At 44.5% G+C, this 19,808-nt stretch overlaps 1 protein-coding gene across 1 annotated transcript in view; it reads right to left on the reverse strand.

The window, feature by feature from the left end:
* Positions 1-19,808, reverse strand: part of PAPPA (pappalysin 1) — a 239,219-nt gene that overhangs the window by 161,850 nt on the left and 57,561 nt on the right. The window contains exons 4-6 of the mRNA XM_041763676.1: positions 19,473-19,766; positions 12,285-12,477; positions 5,520-5,641 (exon numbers count right to left, since the gene is read on the reverse strand). Of these exons, the coding sequence (XP_041619610.1) occupies positions 5,520-5,641; positions 12,285-12,477; positions 19,473-19,766 (609 nt within the window). The remainder of the gene's footprint in view (positions 1-5,519; positions 5,642-12,284; positions 12,478-19,472; positions 19,767-19,808) is intronic.

The following is a 19,808-nucleotide window of genomic DNA, read 5'->3' on the forward strand; positions in this document are numbered from 1 at the left end:
TGGGGAATGCCAGGTGAGCTTTCCACCCCTCCACACACTTTTTCCTAGAACTGTCTACAGATGGGACAATCCTTCTCCTTTCCTTGGAGAAAATGACTATCAGTGGTGGGAGCTACAAGAGAACCAAGATGACACATGTGTTTGGCTCCCGCCTTCTCCCTGGTTTCTTGTTAATCAACAGAGGGACCAGACACTTTCCAAAAGACAGGAAGGTGAGTCTGGATACTACCCTCAATTAAGTAAACAGGAATGGAGATCTTAGCAAAGCTTGTGCTTGTCTGGTTATCAGAGACCAACTTTTACATGTAAGAAAGAGCCTTGGGGGTTACTGGGTCCAACCATCATCAATGCAGCAACCCCTTTAACCTTAGAGGCTCTATGAACTGACCATCCCCTATGCACTCGGCACTGCACCAAGCATGCTACATGCCTCAGCTCTCTTCCTCTTGGTAGCAAGTCTATGGCACAGAACTGATGAAAATCGTTTTTACAGAAGAGGGAACTGAGACTCAGATGGTTAAGTCATTCCCTGATGGGGAGAATATTATGTGATACTGTTGGTCCAGGCAGCATGCCAAGCTTTGAAGCAATTGAAGCTGGGTTACAGTATCAGCTATACAAGCTTCTTATTTTGTCACCTACTCCAATGATACTTACCTCACAGGGGTGCTGTGAAACTTGAATGGGATGGGATATTTACTAAATGCTCACAAACACATAAGCTCTGTTATGAAACATAAGGAGGAATTAATAGGCAAAAGCTTGGGAGGAAGAGGAAGTCCAAGCGAAGAGAACAACTGAGACAGAATGGGAAAGAAGATGTCTATGATTTTGAGCACAATGGGAGAGCAGCAAGAGATGATGCCAGCAGGCCAAACAGAACCCAGATCATGAAGGGTCTTGTAGGTCATTTTAAGGAAACTTCACTTTATACTGAGAGGAATAGGGGGCTAGTGAAAAACTGTAAGCAAACAAGTGAGACTTGTCTTTTAGAAAAATCACTGTTTAGAGTCACAGACACTATCCATCCATGTATGTACTCATCCGCCTGTCCGTCCATCCATCCATCCATCTATCCATCCAAAGAATAATTATTGACTGGCTAGTCTGTGTCCAGAGTTAGGCTAGTCCCTGGGGAGAGAGGTTTCTACACACATGGTCTCTGGCCCCATGGAGTTTCCAGTCTAGCGAAACCAGGTGGGAAACGGTTGTACTAATGCACATAATCACACCTGTAGCTTGGATAAAGGAACACCAGAAGGGATGAGGACTAACTAAAGCACCTAAGGGGGAAGAAAGAACAAGGCTGAAAAGTTGACTGAGTGTGAATGTGAGACAGGGAGAAGGGCAGAGGAAGAGGGGAAGGAAGGAGGGAGGGAGGAAGAAAGAAAGGAGGACGGACGAAAAGCACAAAGGTACAGTTAACTTCATTGTTAATACATACCCTTTTGTATATATGGTGACTAAATGAAAAGTTACATGTTTATAGAAGCTGGTCACTAGAAGTGAGGCCATTATGTGTGTAAAATATATTTATACATACTTATGCTGATTTAAATTTACATTTATGAAGATCCATACAGACATCTATTATATATCTTTGTGTATATCCACTGCAGCTGTTGACACAAATACAGTTATAAAAACTTGGTGCCAAGTTTTTTCCAGATGAATACTCAGCACACCTGAAATATTCTGGGCAGAAAAATGGGGAAAGGACTCACACAAACAATGAAAATGAGCTAGTGCCGTGTGTTACACTCTCAAGGAAAACCCAACACATTATATGTTTGTATATGTGACCTTAACTGAGATCTGAGTTGATCAGGCCTAGCTATCTAAGTCCTGGGTGACAACTGTCCTGATATTGAACACCTCAGGAAATATTCATCTATGAAATACAGTTTTTGCTCAAGAGATAGGAAAATAGGGTTTCTTTTGTGTCCAACCACATTCTGTGGCCAAAGGCAAGAATTTCTGTGACTGTATTTACCTGAAGTTCATGTAATGGAGTTAATAGAAGATAATGGATGTGCAATAAATATTTGTTAAATGAAAAAAAATTCTATCTTATTAATATGGAGTTAAAATAAAGAAGTTACAGCTTTATGGAATATTAGAGCTAGAGAGGACATTTATTCTGTGCATGAGATGCTATCTTCAGAGAAGCTCAGTGACTCATTCAAGGGCACAGAGCACATTGATGGCAGGATTCGGACCAAGGTCCAGCCCACTTTAACCCCTCCCCCCCAGACTCTTTCACCAACCCCAAAGATATGTCTGGCATCGTTCATAGATTTGGGAGTTTTATGTTAGTTTGGGAAGTCCAAAAACTTAAACATGCAAAGATAAATAGGATGAAAATGAGTTGAGAAATAAGTTGCAGAATTTGGCTCATGGAAAAGTTTATTTCTTCAAGGATATTAAAAGGGTCTGAGCCAAAAGGATCACAGAGCCTGTAATAGGATGCTCTAAAAAAAGAACAGAGTCTTTTCCTGGCCTGCATGCACTAAATTTACATATCCTGAAGGAAAACCCAAGGCTGCTGGGTTTCCTTGCATGCCTGAGTCAGCTCAGGGAACCAGGGGGCTCAGCACTTCCAATCGAACTCTACTCTGCACATAATGCTTTAAGAGGGTCAGGAGCAAACCAGGAATTGACTTAACCAATTGAAAGTTGGGTTGGATGGAGGTGGGGAGATGTCTGAAAATTATTTCATTCACGCACCCAATAGAACAAACCGAGGTGGTTTTAACCAGAGAAATCTCAGGGGAGAATCTTGCTGATTCTACCTCCCAAATATCTCTCCATTCCATTGACTTCTCTCCATTTGTCACTGCCTTGGATCACACCCAGACCACCACCACATCCCTCTCCTGGATTCCTGCAACAGCCCCCTGGCGGCTCCCCTTCCTCCGGCACACTCCTCTCTAGCCCCTTTAGGACAGACCAACCCATCCTATCTTTATAACACACACATCACACCATGCCCTAGACTCCTGCCAAGGCATGTGGCAGCTCTTTGCTGCCCTCAGTATCAACCCATCCTCATCCAGGCACTACAGAACAATCAGTCCAACCTCCCCCTACTCCACACCTCATGCTCCATGTTCCAAACCTACTTCAGCTCTCATAGCATTATCATTTATGTGGGTTACCTCTACTGATAGTTATCATGTTATAAATGAAAACTGAGAAACTTTAAAACACAAGAATACATAAGCATGTGCTCCATTAGCTATCAGAGTAGTAATAACATCACATTCCATGCGGCCACTGGAAAGCTCCACTGCTCTCTCAGGAGAGAATGGGAGTGAAAAATGGTAATCAATATCACAGCATTATTATGAAAATAATTTTGGACTTTGAGGACACCCTAAAAAGTCTCTAGGAACCCCATAAGCCTCCAGATCACACTGAAAAAAAATCACTGCTCTAAACATAGCAAACTTCTTTCATGATCTCCAACGTGCCTTGCTCACTGGTGCGGTGACATTTTCTGGGCAGTCTAAGTCTCAGTTATGGATGAGGTCAGCTTCCTACAGGTCCCCTGGCACTCTGTGCTTCAATCACCATGGGCCTCCCTACACTGGATGGTAACCACCCTTTTCCTCATCCAACTCCCCTTTAAATAGTCAGTTCTGCTTTGCCCATGTGCCCAGCACACAGCTCCTACAGTGGGCATAGGCGACGCGGGGTCACTCTGCACGTACACAACGTGTCATCAGCTGGAAGAGGCATGTACTTTCTTCCGTGAGAACCCAACATGCGTTCCATTGGGATGGGAGCGTCATGACTAGATTCTGAGAACTTTCTAACAAATGGAGTTAGAACGGAAGGCCCAGGAATGTACACACTGGTGCTAGGAGAGCCTCGGTGAGGGAGGGCACCAGGGGGATTCCTGCACTGGGTGGGAACCGGGGCTGGATGACCCAGGCCCCCCTTCCAAGTCTGACAGCCTGTGATTCTGTGGGGCTGAGCTGAGGGCTACTCCCAGACATCCCTCTCGCTTTACATTCCAGATGGATTTGTTTAGAGTTTCCAAGTTCAGCTCTCATTTTTATTTTAAGCTACTTTAGAAGATAACAAAGTACAGTGCTGTCATTTTTCTCCTTCACTCTCCTCTCTGATCCCTTTCCCTTGCTTTATTCTCTGGCTTTTTCTTCTCAACCTTCTTTCTAAAAATACATAGGAAAATGGGGAAGTTCTCCCTGAACCTCCAGGAGGAATCAGGTTCTGCTTCCTCTGATGGGCTGGTGTCCCCACCCAGGAACCTTGGACGAGAGCTGCCCCATACAGGAGCAAGGGAGACTGGGGGTGGTTCTAAGTATCAATCTCTGAGGGCAAGGGAGAACAGAGTGTCTCTGCCAGCCAGGCTTCAGGCATTAGATCTGAGCCCTATAGGGGATATTGCAGAAGGAAACTGAGGAGGCAACTTTCCACATGATTCTTTAAGTACCAAGTGGTTGCTGTCGGGGCCAAGTGACCATGCAATAAGCCTTGAGTACAAGGCATCCTCTTAATTTCTGCAGAAAGCCCAGTGAGTCTGGCAGCAAGTGGGACAGTAAGAGAGCATAGTTTGCCAGCCCCTAGCAGGGGGGCCTGGGAGACCCTGGGCCAGGGGAGTGTCTGGTCATGGGGAAAGTGCACCAATAGTGGCAACGATGAGGTACTCCTCTCAAGTGTCTTGCTGATAAATGGATCCCAAAAAGGAGAGTATGTGGCAGAAAACTTGGAGAGGGATAGTCATGGCATGTGTGTGGATGCCCTGGACAGTCCCAGAAACAAATGAAGAAGACAAAGATTACTGAAAACTTGACACCACCCCCCAACAAGTTATGTGCGTCAATTCTAAGGTGATCTGATGTGCACCAACAGGCTGTCAGGGTCTGGAGACACACACAAACACAGACATACATACATATGCCATATCTTTACCAGGTGTATGGCCTTGGGCACTTGTTAAATGTCTCAGCATCTTTGTTTCCTCATATGGAAAGTGGGATGACATTCTAGGACAGTGTAAGAGTTCAAAGGACATGTGCTGAATTGATGCATGAATATTGGCCTTGATCTTGGGCTAAGGATCCAAACCTCCAGTTGTATGCTGAATAACTCTGGAGTTCTTATCTACACCATGGTGACTATAGTTAACAATACTGTATCATATACTTGAAAATTGCCTAGAGAGTAGATCTTACTTAACTCAAAAACAAACAAAAAAGTATGAGATGATGGATGTGTTAACTAATCTGATCGTGGTGTAACCACTTTGCAATAATACATGCATCAAATCATCACTTTGTACACCTTAAACCTATACAATGTTATATGTCAATTATGTCTCAGTAAATCTTTGGGAAAAAGACAAAAATAAAATAAATTGGCCTTGAAAGGCAGTTGTAAGATCAAATTATATAGTGTGTGGAAAAGACTGTTAAAATCATAGGGCTCCATCTCCATCAAAACAGTGGTTCTTTGCACCTCCAACCTGTAAATGAGCTTCTAGGCTGGCTTACCTTCTGCTTCCCGAGGACTCCAGTGTCCTGATGGGCCACAGGGCATCGGGGAGGAGGCGTTGATGGCATACTGCACCAGGATTCTCCCTTCCAGGCAAAGTTCACATGCTGATCCCAATTCTCTAGGAGGCCAAGGAAAGAAAGGAAATGCACCGACTTAGGAACAGTTGAATGAGCTCCTGATCCAACGAACCCAAAGGCACCAGGGCAGAAAACAAAACAATTCCATATTATCCCATCATCTTTATCCTTGCCAAAGTTTCCAGGATACGACTGTGACTGAAATTCCTCCCCAGTGCCCAGCAAAGATTTTGTCTGGGCTTATGTGGCTTCTGTCCTAATAGTAGATACACTTCTTTAATTTGGAGCTGTACAGAATCAACAGGCCAAAGACTTACTATCCATACTAATCTTAGTTTCATCAGACATCCAAAGCTCCACTGAGGATTTGATGTGTGGTTGTGAAAAAAATCTAGCTCCATCTGACCTCAAAGTTTATTCTTTTAATAGTGTTCATCAGGTACCTCCCATGTGCCAAGCACCATCCTGTGTCCTAGGTACTAAATAAGAAGGCACGGTTCAGTTGCTTCATCTGAAAATGAGTTGGCTAAGCCAGATGATGCCTATAGGAACCTTCCAGCCCTGACATTCTGGGATGGATGAATCACTTCTGATTTAACAGTCAAAAGCAGTTTCCTTACCATGGCATCTAATTCATTTTAGCAGCTCTCCAAGGGGCAAACCAATCCCTTGAAGGGAACAGCCCCAGAAGTGGAATATTATGGTGGCTTCCTCTACTGTCAAGTGTATTATGTATCTGGATTCAATCTCCCTTTAGCCACAACAGCCTCTGGGATCTTGCTTGTTCTCCAGACTTGGCATCTGTTTAGGAGGCAGCTGCCAGGAGGGGAGAGGGATCAGCCCATTATTTCTCAAAATGCAATGGTCCTGCCAATACCTCTTTCATCATTCCTAGAAGGCTCTTTATCCTTTGGCTACCTGAAAGAAGCAGTGGAGGAGCCTTATGGCTTTCCCTTCATAGGGAAGCTCTGTAGCCCATGGGTTCACATGGTAAGAAAGAGTATGTGGGTGAGCATCAGTCTGCTAGTGTTCCCCATTCTTCTTCTACACAGCTGCCAGGACCTCATCCCCAAACCTATATCTGAACAGATCATTCTCCTGATTATCTGCTTTTACATGGTGGTCAACATATGCAGAACGATGGATGATGGATGGATAGATGGGTGGATAACTGGATGGATGAGTGTATAAGTGGATGGGTAAGTGGGTGGGTGGGTGACTGGATGGATAGATGGGTGAGTGGGCAGTTGGATGGGTGGACAGAAAGATGGGTGAATACCAGTCACTCAAACATGTTGCTAAATCTCATAACTAAGTTAGTCTAGACTCTCAAATTATAGATTTTGCATCCTTGGCTTTATCATTGTTAATGTGAAATCATACATAGGGTAGAAGTTTCACAAGCATATTAATATCCAGTGAAAGGAGAATGATGAAATAGCCCAAGATTAATATGTTCAATGATGTGGTAAGCAGCCATTACAAAAATATTCCATGGAGTCTCATGGAAAATGTGTAAACTATAATATTAAGTGAAAAAATCATATTCAAAATTGAATTTACAGCAGCTTCTCAATGCTATTCAAATAACCTCAATATGACAAAATATTGACAACAATTTCTGGGTGGTGGAATGAATATAGGATGATTCCCCCTTTTTTTATTCCTTCTGGTTTTCTGAATTTTCTAGGTATTTTGAAAATCTATGAATTTCTCCTGGATAAGAATAATTACAGAAATACACTTGCAAGAGGGAGTGAGGAGTGGAGAGAGAAACGTCCTCACTCTGGAGCAGAGTTCCATTATAATGACCACAACCCATGCATAGCAGCTCATAGTCACATGACTGGCTCTATGATGACAATGAGATTATAAAGGTTCTGGGGAGGAGTCGGGAACCACATGGACTTTAATGGCCAGTGAGCCTATCTTTCTATTTCTTTAGATGCTTTGTTTTGGATGATAGTTACATAGTCCCCTGCACTTCACTGAGTTCTTGACATATCCTAGGTTTCTCATACTTTGATGAGTGACTAAACCATCATCCACCTGACAGTAAACATATCTTGTTTGCACAGAGCTCCACACAGTATCTTCCCTCATCTTTAATCACTGATTCATGTATTCATTTGCTGTTTCATCTATTTATTCAATGGGTAATCATTGAACCACCTCTCGTTGCTAGTACCAGACATTGACTATCCAAGGGAAAGGAAATCAGGTGTGCTACCTACCCCTCCTAGGGCTTGTAGCCAGGTGGATAGTACATAAACAAATAAGTAAACAGATATGAAATCATGGGTGCATTAAGTTCTAGAAGGAAAGTAAACGGATGATGTAGGAAAGAATACTGGTAGAGGAGGTGCACTGGGCTAATTAAAATTGAAATAGTCATTAAAGACCTCAGTGAGAGGAATGCCATCTATGGTGAGAGCTAAAGGATGACATAAAGAATGGATATAAAGCATTCTAGGGGCAGTCTCAGGTATGTAAAAGACCAACACAGGAAAGGCTTGGTCTATAGGGACCTCAAAGGAAATCTGAGCGACAGGAGTCACAAATGAAGGAGAGTGTTAAAGAGGCAGCTAGACAAGTAGGCAAGGACCAGATCTTGGGAGGTCCTGTCGACCACCTGGAGATTGTACATAAAAGAGATGGGAAGCCATTGGAGGGCTGTGAGCCACTGGAGACCCTTCAAGTCATGGAGTGACGTGATCTAATTTACATTTTAAAAAGATCGGTCTTTATGCTGAATGAAACATGGATTGAGGAAAGAAGGACAAAAGTAAAGGTAAAGTCAGCAACTAAAAAGCAATGGTGTGATTTTGGTGTGGGTGATGTTCCCATTTTATAGATTAGGCAATAGAAGATCACGAGCACAAAGCAATCGTGCCAAGTTCATAGCCTGTAAAGTCATAGAGTAGATACAGGCTTTACCAAAACCAGGCAGTATCCTACACATCCAGGAAGTATATGTTTTCGTATGTTTGGCATTCATTTGATTTTTATTTGCCCAGATACGCAATGACATACACACAGACACTGAAATCACGGTAGTACCGGATGCTAACACCAGAAGAGACCCTCTTTCTTACCCACGTTCCATGAGAATCAAAGCCTAAAGCTCAAGTCTGTGCTAATAATACAGTGCCCAACAGCCACATGTGGGTCTCTGAATTTAAATTAATTAAAATTAAGTAAATTTAGAAATTCACTTTCACACTTGGCACATTTCAAATGCTCCACAGCCAGTTGGCTAATGGCTACCATATTGGGCAGTACAGATACAGAACATTCCCATTCCTGCAGAAGTCCTCTCGAACAGTGCTTCTTTAAGATATCCACTGTGTCGGGATCCCTGGGTGGCGCAGCGGTTTGGCGCCTGCCTTTGGCCCAGGGCGCGATCCTGGAGACCCGGGATCGAATCCCACATCAGGCTCCCGGTGCATGGAGCCTGCTTCTCCCTCCGCCTGTGCCTCTGCCTCTCTCTCTCTCTGTGACTATCATAAATAAATAAAAAATAAAAATAAAAAAAAAAGATATCCACTGTGTCTTATGAGTTAGCTTCTCTCCTGTGCTTCTAGAACGGTACTTGTTATGCACCATTCTTGCAAGGAATGAGAAAATAGTTACTCAAATCACTTGCTGTGTTCTGAGATTTGGAATCGGGACCTTGGTTGAGAAAGGCCAGATGGTCTTTGGCTTACAGATCAGAAAACTGAGGCCAAAGAGGAGGAAATGAATGAGGTTTCAAAGACTTCAGACCCAGGTCTTTTGGTTCTTAGTCCAGAATTCTTTCCAATGTGCCACCGCCAATTGTTCAGATAACTGAAACCATTCAGTCAACACATGTTTGCAAGACAGATAAAAATAAAGGAGTTAGAAAAGCCAGGGGGTGGCCTTGAATTATTTATTCAGTTGCCCATGTGTGAGGACACAGGCTGTGGGAGGATCTGAATATGTTTTTTTAAGGAAAACCCTTGTATTCTCTTAGACCACAGATGTGAGGAACAGCGGGAGGACGTGGGGATGGCCAGGGGCGAGAGGTTGGCATTGATGGATGTTGTAGAAAACACCAGAGATTTTGCAGGGAAAGATAATTTTCAAGTAGCTAAACGGCTCTGGGAAACCTCGTACAAGATGGGAGCTAATATTTCTTGAACATAGAGTGTGTGTACTAGGCATATTACGGATGTCATATTTCTCGAATTCTCCACAAAAACCTGGTGAAGTGGGTACAATTGTGGAAGAATACTCAGAGGGCCAGAGAGAATCAGAGGGGCGAGATGGCGTGCCCAAGGTCCCACGGACCAGGAGCGGTGGAGCTGAGAACACAGTGCGGACAACCTGGTGGCAAGCTTGTGCACTCCGCACGGGGGCCAATCTGCAGGACTATAAACTCCGAGGGTTTGGGAGAGTGGTAGCTCCATTTCTTTATAACAATTTATTGAACTGGTGGACTGACTTCCTCGAGCCATAGACGATCGTCTACGTAGCTGTTAACCCTAATTAGACGTGTTTCTAAAACGTCAGTTTTAATTTAACATATGATAACTCCGTTATGAAATCTCAGACTGAACAGAATAGCTATTGTATGAGCCTCAAGTACCAACTGACTATAGGTTATTAAAAACATATTGATTGAAGCTGAGGGTACCATGTAATAGAGACATATCTCATTACACAACAATTAACCCTCCAATGGGTTTCCAACAATCAGATGGTATTTATTTAATGGACAATAACTGCTTTATGAAATACAAATTAAATACATACACGGGAAGCTTCATTTACAAAACTTCCATTTTTAAGTGGAACTGAGGCCAAGGCTTGACCAAAAGTCTGATACTTCTCATCGCCACAGAAAAAATAAATAAATCTACAGGCTGCTGGAAAGTCTGCTCTGAAGTGTCACATGAGGTTTCCCAAACCCAGCTCTGAGCTCCCAGTGAGGGCGGCTGGGGCAGGGGGGAGGCAGGGTGTGGGAGGGGTGGTTTATAGAGGGCCTAAGGAGTGCATTTCCTTCCCCGTGAACACATTCACCCAGTTGCCAAACAAACGTTCTAGATTCAGGGACTGATAGGAGTGGAGAAAATCAAAGCATGTATTTAATGTGATACCTTGATCTAATAAGTATTTTTACACACATACACATGCAAATGAGAGTTCCTTACCACCTTTTATGGCTCTTTTTAGGGGAGGAGTAATACCTCCCTCATAATTTGAGTTTTGGAAGGACTTAATGAAAGCACATGGGGGCCCCAGACAAGACGTTGCAGAATGTAAGTTGGAGTCTAGCTTCCAGCACCTTCCATGGAATCTTGGTCAAATCAAATAGAGTCTTTCACTCTAATTCCTGCCTTACCTGGCAAATGAGGATGATGACTCCCCTTTCTTACTTTTTATAAATATTTTATTTATTCATTTATTTGAGAGCGAGAGAGAGCATATGAGTGAGGGGAGGGGCAGAGGACGAGGGAGAGGGATAGAATGCCAAGCAGACTCCACACCAATCATGGAGCACAATGTGGGGACTCAATCTCTCGACCCTGAGAACATGACCTGAGCTGAATGAAACCAAGAGTTGGATGCTCAACCAACTGAGCCACCCAGATGCTCCTTGATGACTTCCATCCAATTCATAGTTACTTGAAAGGGTGAATGAGACTCTGCATATAAAGCCGTTAGTACAGAATATGGCCCAGAGTAAGGACTTGATAAATGGCAAAAACCGTAACCACAGAAAATTATTCGTTAATCGTTAGCTGGTTATGACTTTCACCATCATCAATGGTCTATCATCAGTATTGGATAAAATGCCCCCAAGAAGGGCTGGGCTGGGAGTTAATATACTAATAAGCCCTAAATTACAGCCAAGTGTAGATGTCAACATCTTAATCCACTTTCCTGTCTCTTGAGAATCTGTTTCCCTTAAAAGCTTGAGCTCCTTAGAGAGTCTTAATGCTGAAAGGCACCACAGGAGACCGTTGGATCCCTGCCTTCAGGCCCTAAGGCACCACGAGACCCACTTTCCTGTGGGAGACGACCAGTCAAGGAAGGAAAGTGACTTGCCCAAGGTAGTACAGCTAGAAAGTGAAAGATAGGGGAGCAGATCTCTTGTGCCTAAGTTTATCATCTTTGACCTTTTAAAAATTCTACCCTCAATTCTGCAACTAACTACTGGGCACAAAGATTCTAAATATACATACTACACATACATACATATACATGCATGTGTATTCATGTATGATGTATGAATATATATATACACACATATACACCTTCATATATGATACATATTATACCTATATTACAATTGTGTATTAACCAGAGGCAATTTCAACTCCTGAGCTCATGGAGATGAGGCCAGTACCTCTATCCCAGAGGATGTTCTGGCAATAAAAGTTTCCAGGTGTTTCATAAGAAAATAAAGCTAAACATCCATTCACTGAAAGCATGCATCTTTACTTATTAATTTTGATAAGCACTCACTCGTTTATCCCCTGACTCTCAAATTTACAATGTGTCTACATGGACCAGTCACTGCTAGGCGGTAGGGGCTCCAGATGAACAAGAGCGAGGACAAAGGAAACAGCAAAGCTCCTCTCCAAGCCTGCTCCCCTTCTGCATTTGCCTCTTCATGGCAGGAGAGAGAGGAGTCAACACTTCACAGGCCACACTCACCTTTCAAAAAAGTGGCCATCGATGGGCGGAAACCACTCCAGTGTCACAGAGTTGGTCGTGTGGCCCACGATCTGGGGGGCCAGGGCGACAGGCGCCGGCTTTCTGGAGGGTTGCCAGCTCTGGTACACCAGGTCCAGGTAACAGTGCATTCTGGCAACTTGATTGGGCGTGAAGGAGTCTGTGCAGTCGTCATCTGCAAGTGGGCAGAGGGAGAGATAAGAACCTGGCTGCATGGGCAGGCATGAGAGAGAATTATGACGTCTCCGGGGGCCAGACAACCAGCACCCCAGCCCTTGCCAACTCAGAGCTGGCCTCTTCCAGTGCTCACGAGTTAATGGTCTGTGAAGAAATGAGTGCAGTCATCACTTCTGGAGACAGGTGAGAGGGAACAGGAGGAAGGGGAGGGTGGATGGGACTGAGCAGCCCAGAGGTCACAGTTAAGGACAAGGGCCAGACAGACGGCTTTCCATGGGTCCCCAAGTCCCTGTTCAGTAAGTCACGCATTTCCTTACTCTATCCCTCCCTCACCACTCACCCAAAATTTCCCATTCCTTCATTCCTTTATTTGCTCACTCACTCCTTCCCATCCATTTCATCTGCTCATTTGTTCATTTCACTATTCAGGGATCCAGTGATCTTGTCCTTCAAACGCACCTTCTGAGCATCTATCACTGTCCTCTGCTCTGTGCCAAAGGCCACAGAAAGATGAAACTTAAAGATGTTCCTGCCCTGGAGGAGTGACCAGTGTAGTTATAGAGTGAAGGCTAGTTCGGTGTAGGTGTCAAGTTGTCAGAAGACTCCTAAAGTCTGTGATGCTGACCACTGATGAGCAAGAGGCAGCACAGTGGGGAAGGACAGTGACCCAGGGAGGCTTCTGAAGAAGGAAGCCCTTTGGGTCAACCAGACTGCATGGCTAAGAGGGGGAAGCAAAGGTCAAGGACAGTAGGAGAGGGAGCCACAGGACCACAGGGACATGGTGTCCACTGCAGCGAGCACAGCCCAAGGCAGGCAGCCAGCCCTAGGAGCAGTCTAGGCTCAGTGTCCCTGCGGGCAATGAGGACAGTACTGTCACTTGGATGTTTACTGTGAGATTTTCATTCTTGACTCCCAAGACCATGTTTCTAATCAATACAAAAACTTCTTTCTGTGCATAAATGAGACCCTGTATGGGAAAAGTATCCTGCAGGTGCTTGATAAACAGGATGTGAGCCCGCGTCTGAGTGGGCTGGATACAATCTCTGAAATGTCTTTAGATCAAATGACCTTCAGCCCTCCTCTCTTGTCCACAATGCGGACTGAAGACAGTCCAAGACTCGCCTCCCAAGGAAGAAGCATGCCTCCTGTCTACCCCTCCAACGGCTTCATTCAACTGCCCCAGGGGCAGAACAAGGCACTGTTTTGGCTTGGTTTCCAAAAACACCACTTCTCAGAGGTGTCCGCCTGGTCAGGGTTTCTGCAGCTGGGCCCCAGACGGAGGAGCACGGGGCTGGCCGGATCTTAAAATAAACCCGCCACCAGGAATCCTGCAGCATAAACTCACTTCCTCTTATCAAACAAACAGAAAATAAGTTTGGGCAGGTGCTGGGCTGCTGGATGGGACCTTGAGAATCCAGCTTGGGGAAGGGACAGGAGTGCAAGGAGGTTATACACAGAAGCTGCTTCTGATTCCCCTTAGTAATTTATGACAGCCGGTCCCTTCTCCAGCACCCTGGGCAGATCTATCATATGTTTGGAGGGAGGAGAAGAGCCCAGTGTCCCTTATCAAGTATCTTTAGTCACATACATCTATCTCAAGTCCACATGCAGCCATCTAACTCCTTGGAATAACAAACATTCAATGGCTCCCCATTGCCCGGAGAATCTAGAGTCCAAACATCTCAGCCTAAGAAGGGCCAGATCATCAGGTACATTCATTCTCCTTTGTGTCTATGATCTTTGTGTTTTTTAGTGTAAAAAGGTACCCCTGTAAAAGCCTCGTACCTGGTAACCTGAATAGGTTAGAGGCAGGAGAAAAGATAAAGGATAAGAGTAGTGGAAGGGGAGGAGGGCGGGGGGTGGGGGTGAATGGGTGACGGGCACTGAGGGGGGCACTTGATGGGATGAGCACTGGGTGTTATTCTGTATGTTAGCAAATTGAACACCAATAAAAAATAAATTTATTATAAAAAAAGAGAGAGAGAGACCAGTGCATGAAGGATCTGGAGTCAAATGGGCAAGTGAATTCATGCCCTCAGGGCCTGTTTTCCCACCTGTAGGCAGAGATTGATGAGGATACCAAGACCATTCATCTCAGAACTTGGCTGGAGATAAGGAGAGTGGAGCACAAAGGACCATGATGATGCTCAGTAAATGCTTGCTGCCTCATGCCTGGGACAGCACCCTGGGTATGCATGTATGTGTGTCAGAAAACCAGAAGCAAGCAAAAAAAAAAAAAGAGAGAGAAAAAAAGAAAAAAGAAAAAAGAAAAAGAAAAGAAAAAAAAGAAAAAAAAAACCCAGAATGTAAAATATCCATTCTCTTTGATCTAACAATATCACATCCAGGAACTCAACAGACAGATATTCATGAACAAACATGCGGAAAATATAGGGATGAGGATATTTTTTGAAGCATCATGTATAATGGTAAAAATACCAGCAATAACACATCTGGCTATTAATAGGGGAATGACTATGTATGTTAAGGCATAGGCACTGAATAGAATACTAATCAGTCATTTCCCAAAGAAGGAAGTAACTCTAAAACTCAGGTCCCTCATGTATAAATTGGGGACATTGAAATTGACCCCGCTCTCGAGAGCTGCTGTGGGGACTCAGTGAGCTGAAGCACATAAAGCATTTATCAAGATGAATGGAGGAGAAAAACAGCATTTTTCTCCCTCCATACACTCTGGTTTGTTTGTTTCTTTCTCTTCCCCAAAGAAGTGCATTTTCCTTTCATGACTTAAAAGTTAACCATTTCCATGTTTGTTGATAAAAAGGACAAATATTATATGGTCTCATTCATTTGAGGACTATAAAAATTAGTGAAAGGGAATAAAGGGAAAGGAGAGAAAATAAGTGAAAATATCAGTGAGGGTGACAAAACATGAGAGACTCCTAACTCTGGGAAACGAACAAGGGGTAGTGGAAGGGGAGGTGGGCGGGGGGTTGGGGTGCCTGGGTGACGGGCACTGAGGGGGGCACTTGGCGGGATGAGCCCTGGGTGTTATGCTATATGTTGGCAAATTGAACTCCAGTAAAAACATTTTTTTAAATAATTTTTTTTTAAAAAAGAGCATGAAAAGCAGGTGACAGATCCTGGAAGGGGAGCAGAAATGCATCTGAACGTGAAAGTGGAAGGCAGAAAGCGTCTGTCCCAGGGTGCGTGGCTTAGAGACTTAGCTGCTATCAGAATCTTGGGGGGAGGTACCAAAGGGTTTGTGTTGATCACAAATGCTCTGTCTCAATTAGCTCACGTCTCAAGTCAGCCCCTCTTGGCTTCCTGCCTTCACACGCTTCCCCTCCCGACATCTGATCTCCAGGACCAGCCAGCCCGTCTTGTTCTTCGGTTCCCATGTTACCCATCTAAGCAGAGAGGACGTTGGGGCTCTGGTGCCTGGGGAGGCCTGAGCCAGTCCCCACGCTGTTGGTGCCCTGCCCTGAGTTCGCTAACTGAACTCCGTTCTCCAGCACGCGTTCCTCTCTGCAGGCTGGAGGCTGCAGAGCATGGGGGGCGGGGGGTGTCGGGGCATGGGCCCAGCGCTGCTGTGAGCTGTCGAGCCCTGTGCTATGGAGGTGTGAGCAAATGCCGCCCCTGCCAGCCTCCTCCACACCCGCTGTACCACAGGGAGTAGTGATGCTGCCCGCCCCCTAAAACTAATGAGGGCATTTAGCAAGCTAAGCCTTTCTGGTGTAGGGATAACGGAGCTACCCTTTGTAAGAGTACCTGCCTTCCTGGTTTTTATTAAAAAAGGATAGAGATAATAGTAGGAATAGCAGGAAATGATTATATTCACTGTAAAACACATGGGATATGCCAAAAATGTTACAAAGAAATAAACGTCACCCTAAACTCATTACCTAGAGATAATACAATGAATATTTAGGATATATGTGTATATTGCATGTGAATATTTATGATTCTCAGTCTCATAAACACATTTACATCATGTACATACACACATACAAATACACATATGCACACACACCTACATAGGCCAGACCTTACACTGTACAAGGCTCCGTGACCATTTTCACATTAAATAGTTAAATAATCCTACTAATTATCGTCTATTGAGCACTAGTTATGGTACCACGGACAGTTCTAAATCCTTTATCTGCATGAGTACACCTACTATCACACAAGGTAGGTGTGATTATCCTCCATGGAATCCAGGAAGTCAGTGAGGCTTAGGGAAGTAGCTTGCCTAAGGTCGAAGGCTAATGCCTGGAGAATTCCAGTTGGGTGCCTGCACTCTGTAACTTCCTGCCCTGCACCACAATGTTACTCGGTTTCTATTTACACCCCTGCTTCCTCTTCTACACCATTGTTAGTGGCCACATAATGTTCTATCACAGGGATGCCTTGTGACTTATTTCAACAATCCATGCTCACTGGACGTGCAAGTCGTTTCTGGTTTTTTTCCCCCACATATAAGCATTTTTTTTTCTTCATGCCTGGCAGAGAGTAAACACCTAATTGATATTTGGACAATGAACATTGCTAAGAACATTCTTATGATTAAATCTTTAAACAAATCAACAGGTTTATTTCCTCTGGATGTATTCCTAATTGCTGGGATCACAGGGTTGAAGCATATGTGCATGTTGAAAGGCCCTGACGCACAAAGCAATGATAAGAAGACACTTATTCTTGTTGGTTGGAGAAGCCTGGGTTTCTGGACTCCTGAGGAAGCTCTGACTGAAGGGGATCTTGGGGGGCCTCCCACGGCCTATCATCTTCAGGAAGCAGAGTCTGAGCTTCTCTTCATCTGCCCAGGGTGTATCCATAGCTCAAGATGGCCATTCATGCCTGGTGCTGAACTAGGCTTGCCAGCATCACCTGCCTGCTGTTTGCTGGAGCTGAGCACTTGGGGCCCTCTCGGCCTTCCTTAGCATCAGAAAGAGAGCCAGATGTTTACTGATTAATAGCACAGGCTCTGCAGGGGAAAAAGTCTTACCTTCTTGTCATGTGACTCTGGGCAAGTTACTTAAGCTACATTAAACCACACTTTCTGCATCTGTAAAATAGGTCCCGTGATAATAGTACTTACCTCGCTGGGTTATTTTGAGGATTCTGCAAGACAAGCCTAGGAGGCATTGCACACAAGTGTGTGGTGTATCACGGGCACTCAAGAATTATTGTGGACACCAGTCAGGTGGGGTTATTTCAATTTAAGTTAATTAAAGTTACCAAAGGCTAACAATTCAATTCCTCAGTCTCACTAGCCATACTTCAAGTGCTCATGAGCCGCATCAGACCAGTGGCTGTCATACTGCTGGACGGCATAGACACAGGACATGTCCATCTTTGCAGAAAGTTCTATGAGAAAGTACTGCACTAGACTCTGCTCAACTAGTGACCAGACCTGAGGAAGAAACACCCAGGAAGGAAAGAACTCCAAGCAGTTGACCCAGCAGGGTCTCCACCCTCTGCCCTTGACTGCCTAGCCCCTATGCATAGCTCTCCCCAGCCCTGAGAACCCAATCCTGTTCTGCATTTTGAATTTCATCCAGCTGCTTTTGTCACCTCATCTATCAGAGATCCTAAGGAAAACAAACATTTCAAAGCTCGTGGTCGCCTTGAATATGCTTTTGCGGGTGTAAGTTTGTTATCGTAGCTCAGTGAATTAGTTCTGCTGTTAATGGGTCACTGAGCTGAGGGGTTCCTTTAAAAAAACAACAGTAAATCAATCACCCTTTAGATCTGTACAAAGGGGAACAAAAAAAGATTTAGTTTATGGGGGTCTGGTAGCTAGTGGCAGCTCCGAGGCCCCTTAGAGTCCGGCAAACTTCCAAATTCATGTTATTGTTTATTTTCCATGTGCGTTGAGCTGGCCAAGGAAAGGTGCTACAGAAATGGAACGTAAGCAGGGCTGTGTGGGGGGACAGGGCACCGGATGTGGGATGTCGGCTTGGCTGGGAATGGGAGTCCAGTGGGAAATCTGCTTTTGAGGAAATACCCAGCACTGTGGTCTTTTAAAAAGACCTAAATCTAAAGACTGCTTTCTGGTACCAAGGATGGGCTGTGGACCCTTCTAGAGACATCAGGTTTGAACGGTATGAACCTTAAACTGCAGAGGCCCCCAGAATCATCAACCCAAGATGGAAAGCAGAAAGATCTACTGGGGATCATCAAATTCATTGGGTTTCAGCAGCAAAACCCTCTCTTCAAATGCAATCCAATGCAAAACCAAAGAAGAAATGGAAAACAGTTGTAAGAAGGATTTCCTGGTTCAAACAAAGATGGAGACCTAGAGTCCCACACAAAAGTAGGAGAAAAAAAAAATGCTTGCCGTCATACAGATGAGCTAGGGTGAATGACTTGAAGATATAAAAAAAAGTTTTTGACAGGATATATGCAGTTAGGAAAAGAATGTACTCCTCTCATGTAATTTTGCATTTGCAAAACCAAAAGCATTATATATATATATATATATATATATATATATATATATATATATTAATAAAATAGTAATAAAATAGTAAAGGTGAGTATAAGAGCTTTATATTTAAGAAAAAGTTGCAATACAAAAAAAGAGAGAGAGAGAGAGAGAAGGAAAAAAGTTTCAGTAATCACCAGCTTAGAAAAATACAGCTGCAAAATTAGAGGAACCTTCTCCAAGATTCCTTGGATCCAATGATTCCATTTTCTAGAGTAAAGTGAGACCCAGAGAAGGGATGTGATAGACGCAGAGACATTAGGTGACCCAGTGGTAGAGCTAGAACTTCTACCTAGAGTTCCTGATGTTGGGCCCCAGTCAGCTCCTTAAAGTGTGTCTTTCTGAGGAGCCTTCAGGTCCAACAGCTTCCCTTACCCCTGGGATCTCACACAAGGACTGTTACCCTGACCGTCTGGGATGAGGGATTGCTGGGATCAAGAAGTCTGAGAAAAGGAAAGCAGCTTTCCCAAGACTCCTCTGAGACAGGACTGGAGCCTTGTGTGCGACACCCAGCCTCGTGCGCCCTGCTGAGCGGGGAGCCCTACCTGCGTAGCTCATGAAGTTGTTGTAAGGGGTGTTGAAGAAGCTATGGAAGCCGCAGGTGTCATTCCCTGGCCCTGGGTCGCCACAGAACTTGTGTTTTGGGGCTGGGTTGGTGTCACTGCAGAGGTCTCCCGTCTCAAAGGAGGGCTCCGTCTCCATGCAGGGATCGCTGCAAGACTGGATCTCTGAGATGCCTCGGAAGATGTGATAGAGGCCCAGGCTGTGCCCGATCTCATGGATCATGGTGTGGGTGTGCCCAGGAATGCCATAGAAAGATGGGTTCAAGACAATGCCACCTGCAAGGAGAAAACCAGAGCATTAAGCAAATGGGGTACTCT

The sequence above is a fragment of the Vulpes lagopus genome, chromosome 7 (genome assembly GCF_018345385.1).
Source record: "Vulpes lagopus strain Blue_001 chromosome 7, ASM1834538v1, whole genome shotgun sequence".
Taxonomy (NCBI): Eukaryota; Metazoa; Chordata; class Mammalia; order Carnivora; family Canidae; genus Vulpes; species Vulpes lagopus.